Source organism: Teleopsis dalmanni, chromosome X, assembly GCF_002237135.1.
Source record: "Teleopsis dalmanni isolate 2A chromosome X, ASM223713v2, whole genome shotgun sequence".
Taxonomy (NCBI): Eukaryota; Metazoa; Arthropoda; class Insecta; order Diptera; family Diopsidae; genus Teleopsis; species Teleopsis dalmanni.
In genome coordinates, this window is record NC_051848.1 from 82529120 (window position 1) to 82533594 (window position 4475).

General features: G+C 41.5%; 1 protein-coding gene across 1 annotated transcript; it reads left to right on the forward strand.

Annotated features, from left to right (window-relative positions):
- The first annotated feature begins 283 nt into the window (after positions 1–283).
- Positions 284–3787, forward strand: LOC119688611. Its single transcript, XM_038103284.1, has 3 exons — positions 284–983; positions 1068–2845; positions 2912–3787. Exons 1-3 carry the CDS (start codon positions 284–286, stop codon positions 3785–3787), a joined length of 3354 nt encoding a protein of 1117 aa, XP_037959212.1.
- Positions 3788–4475: the final 688 nt, after the last annotated feature.

Sequence of the window (4475 nt, forward strand, 5' to 3'; positions counted from 1 at the left end):
TTTTAGTGCTGGAGCCAGTGTAGATAATGAAAGGCGCAAAGCGCAACGCATTAATTTTCACGAAGAAGAACCTCAGGGTGCAGTAGGCGATAAGCACAAAATTCTAGCATGCTTTTATTGCAAGGAGGCACATGCGTTAAAAAGGTGTGCAAAGTTTAGAACACTAAAAACAGACGCGAGGTGAAACGTAGTGCGTGAAATGAAACTATGTGGAAGATGTCTACTGCAGCATGATTTTCGAACGTGCAAGAGGACCCGAGAGTGCGGTATACACAATTGCAACATGAAACATCACCCATTGCTACATAAACAAACAAGTTCAACTGCAAGTGGGGCAAATGAAACGTTGGCGGTTCATCATCAACTAACTTCACAAGCGCTGTACAGAATTGTTCCAGTTACAATATATGGAAATGGTGTTACCTGCAACATTTATGCCTTTCTGGATGACGGATCTGGTCCAACGTTAATAGAAAAAGACGTATTAAGACAACTGCGGATTAAAGGTGAAACGAAAGATCTTTGTTTACGATGGACAGATGGTACGGTACGCAAGGAACCTGATTCTGAGCTGGTCAACCTGCAAGTCTCCAAAATACGCGAAGGTAAAAGGTATTCGTTGTGCAATGTGCGTTCAGTAGCTAAGCTGGAGCTACCCGAGCAATCTTTAAATATGACAGAACTTACCGATAAGTATAAACATTTAAAGGGACTACCAGTAGAATCGTATCAAAACGTTAGGCCTCGAATGATAATCGGCCTAAGCAATAAAGAGGTAGCTATGCCAATGAAGTTCAGAGAGGGAGGCAAGAATGAGCCAGCTGCAACGAAAACTCGACTCGGGTGGACCATATATGGAATAATTAAGCACGAACCTAATACTATTAGGGAAACGTTAAATTTACACATCTGTGAATGCGATGATGATCTAAGTTTGCAGCGTTTAGTGAAAGATTTTGTCAGTAATGAAAACGTTATTGAAAGTAAGAAAAAACTAGAAAATATGGAGTTGGAACAACAAAAAAGTATGCAATCAAAAATAAGTCGAAATGGTGAATACTTTGTAGCAAGATTGCTTTGGAAATCAAATAACATTACTATGCCGGATAATTACTTAATGGCGCTGCGTAGACTTCAGTGCTTTGAGCGCAAGCTGCAATCCAATGTAACATTGCAAAGCTGGGTATGTGATCACATCGATGACATGAAGGCGAAAGGTTATATACGCCAGCTGAAACCTAACGAAGCCGAGGGGTATTATCCACGTAAATGGTACTTACCGATGTTTACAGTCAGTAATCCGAATAAACCACAAAAGCAAAGACTAGTGTGGGATGCAGCTGCACAATATGACGGAGTCTCGTTAAACGCGTGTTTGGAGAAAGGTCCAGATCTGCTCACTTCGTTGGTAGATGTTCTTGTTAATTTCAGAATCGGAAAAATTGGTATAAGTGGCGACATTAAAGAGATGTTTCATCGAGTACTCGTGAAAGAAGAAGATCAACATTCACAACGCTTCCTGTGGAGAAATTGTGACGATAGCAGACCACCAGACGTTTATTTGCTACAAGTTATGAGTTTTGGGGCAACATGTTCACCATCGTTGGCACAACTGGTAAAAAATAGTAATGCACGCGAATACGAAACCGAGTTTCCGCGAGCAGTGAAATGTATTTTACAAAGGCATTATGTAGATGACATGCTGGATAGCGTCGACACAGTGGAGGAAGCGATTAATCTAGTCAATGAGGTTAGAAATATTCATAAGAAAGCAAATTTCCATATTCGCAATTGGGTTTCAAATTCTAACGCAGTGCTGAAAGCTATAGGTAACCAAGGCCAGGAATTTCAATTTTGCTCGGCTGGAAGGCGTATAGACCATACATTTGAGGCAGAGAAGGTATTGGGAATCCATTGGCAAACCGACACTGATATGCTCACATTTGATCTGAAGTTTACCAAAGCCACTGAGGATGTTCTAAGTGGATATAGATTACCTACGAAGAGAGAGTTGCTACGATTGATGATGTCAATATTCGACCCTTTAGGGATGCTTACCTTTTACATTATTGACGTAAAAATTTTGTTTCAAAAAGTTTGGCGAAGTGGAGTTAGCTGGGATGACGCTATTCCTAATGAGCTAGTTGATGAGTGGAACAAATGGCTGTCGCTGCTTGGCGGTGTGAAAAATGTGAAGATACCGAGATGTTACTTCGCTACGGTTAATAAGGATGCAGACTCCATTGAATCGCATGTCTTTGTGGACGCAAGTGAGGTTGCATATGCAGCGGTGGTGTACCTAAGAGCGAAGAATCGCAACAACATAGATGTTTCCTTGATATGTTCTAAAGCAAAAGTTGCACCATTACGACCAATATCAATTCCAAGACTGGAACTACTCGCGGCGGAATTGGGAGCACGCTTAGGAAACAACATAAAAAGGGCAATAGACTTGAAAGTGACCAGTATAACGTATTGGAGCGATTCAAAGGCTGTTCTATCGTGGATAAAATCTGACCCACGAGATTACAAACAATTTGTAATGTTCCGTATAGCAGAAATCCAGGAGTTGTCCGAAGCAGAACAATGGCGGTACATTCCTACTAAATTAAATGTTGCGGACTTGGCTACAAAACAAACTAGTAATCCAGACTTTACTTGGAAAAACCCTTGGTATAAGGGACCGAAGTTCCTGTATGAAGCAGAAACTTGTTGGCCAAATAATGTTGGCGTACAGAAATATAACGAAGATTCTGAAATCAGAAAGCAACGATTGTTGGTGGCTCATGTAGCAGAGGAGGAACCTCTCATAGATGTCTACCGATTTTCAAAGTGGGAACGTTTAGTTCGATGCATGGCCTATGTGAAAAGATTTATGTTTTTACTATCAACTAATGAAATGAAAAAGAAGAAATCTGTAAACCAATGCTTGTCAGTTGAGGAACTGAAATGGAGTGAAAATTTCTTGTACCAAACAGCCCAGTTACAGGATTACAAGAAAGAAATGACCGCATTAAGTAGAGACGCTAATATTACTCTTTCTAAAATTAGCCCTTTGCGAAAACTTTCACCATTCATAGATGCACAGAATGTTTTAAGATTAAAAGGTAGATTAGATAAAGCCGTATGCATCGATGATTCAATCAAATTCCCAATTATACTATCAAGGAAAAACTACATAACTAAGTTGATCGTAGACTGGTATCATCGAAAATGGAAACATCTAAATCATGAAACGGTGGTTAACGAAATCTTTCAGAAATACCACATTCCGGGACTGCGTAGACTGTTAAAGCAGGTAAGAAATAATTGTCAACATTGCAAGGTTCGCGATGCGAGTCCAAAGCCGCCGGAGATGAGTGTGTTACCAGAAGCACGACTATCAGCATACTCCCGACCATTCTCAGATGTTGGAATAGATTATTTTGGCCCGTATACTGTAACAGTAGGAAGGCGCTCAGAGAAGCGCTATGGCGTCGTTTTTACATGCCTTACGTGTCGAGCAGTGCATTTGGAGATAGCTTATAGCCTGTCAGCCAGCTCGTGTTGTATAGTGATACGAAATTTCATAGCCCGAAGAGGAGTGCCGAATGTCATCTATAGTGACAATGGAACAAACTTAACAGCAGCTGAAAAGGAGTTACGAGAATCAATAAGAAACGTGGACTTCAATGAATTGCAAGCTGAATTTACAAGTCCGGAAACACAATGGGTTTTTCTTCCACCAGCTGCGCCGCACATGGGTGGAACGTGGGAGCGGATGGTGCGATCCATAAAAACAGTGTGAGGAGCAATAATAAGCCCGCAAGCAAAAATTAATGATGAAAAGATGCATAACCTGTTCTGCGAGGTAGAATCAATCGTAAATAGCAGACCGCTCACTTATTTGTCGATTGAAACAGCAAGCGAAGAAGCGTTAACTCCGAATCATTTCTTGTTGGGGTCATCTTCCGGGAACAAGCCGCCGGGGAAGTTCGATACTAACGACGAGCACGTGAAATCCTCCTGGAGGCATTCGCAATACCTTGCCGATCGGTTCTGGAAAAAATGGATACAAGAGGTGCTTCCAACGATGACAAGACGGACGAAATGGTTTGGTAAGATAAAACCCATCGAAGCAGGTGATGTCGTCATTATTGTTGACCCAAATTCTCCTCGCTACACATGGCCGAAAGGAATTGTAATTAGTGCCATTAAAGCACGGGACGGGCAGACCAGGAGCGCCGTAGTGCAGACTACTCGAGGGCAATATCATAGACCTGCTGCAAAATTAGCCGTATTAGATGTTCGTGGAGCGGCAGTTTAGAGTAAGTCGTATTCTTATTAAAGAGATACTGGGGGGAGAATGTTAGAACTCCACTCCATACCCAAAAGTTAATATGCGTAAAATGTGTAAACTTGCTTTGGTCGTTGCAACCGTGCAGCTATAATTAGAAAATGCAACCCAGTGCACACATGAACTGTCAGTTCATGTG

What these genes read in the sequence shown, in the direction of transcription:
- LOC119688611 (XM_038103284.1), top strand. Translation starts at nt 284, where the DNA reads ATGAAACATCACCCATTGCTACATAAACAAACAAGTTCAACTGCAAGT. An exon ending in TAATGAAAACGTTATTGAAA is followed by an intron (nt 984 to 1,067) that starts GTAAGAAAAAAC and finishes AATACTTTGTAG; the next exon opens with CAAGATTGCTTTGGAAATCA. An exon ending in TTTCAAAGTGGGAACGTTTA is followed by an intron (nt 2,846 to 2,911) that starts GTTCGATGCATG and finishes ATGAAAAAGAAG; the next exon opens with AAATCTGTAAACCAATGCTT.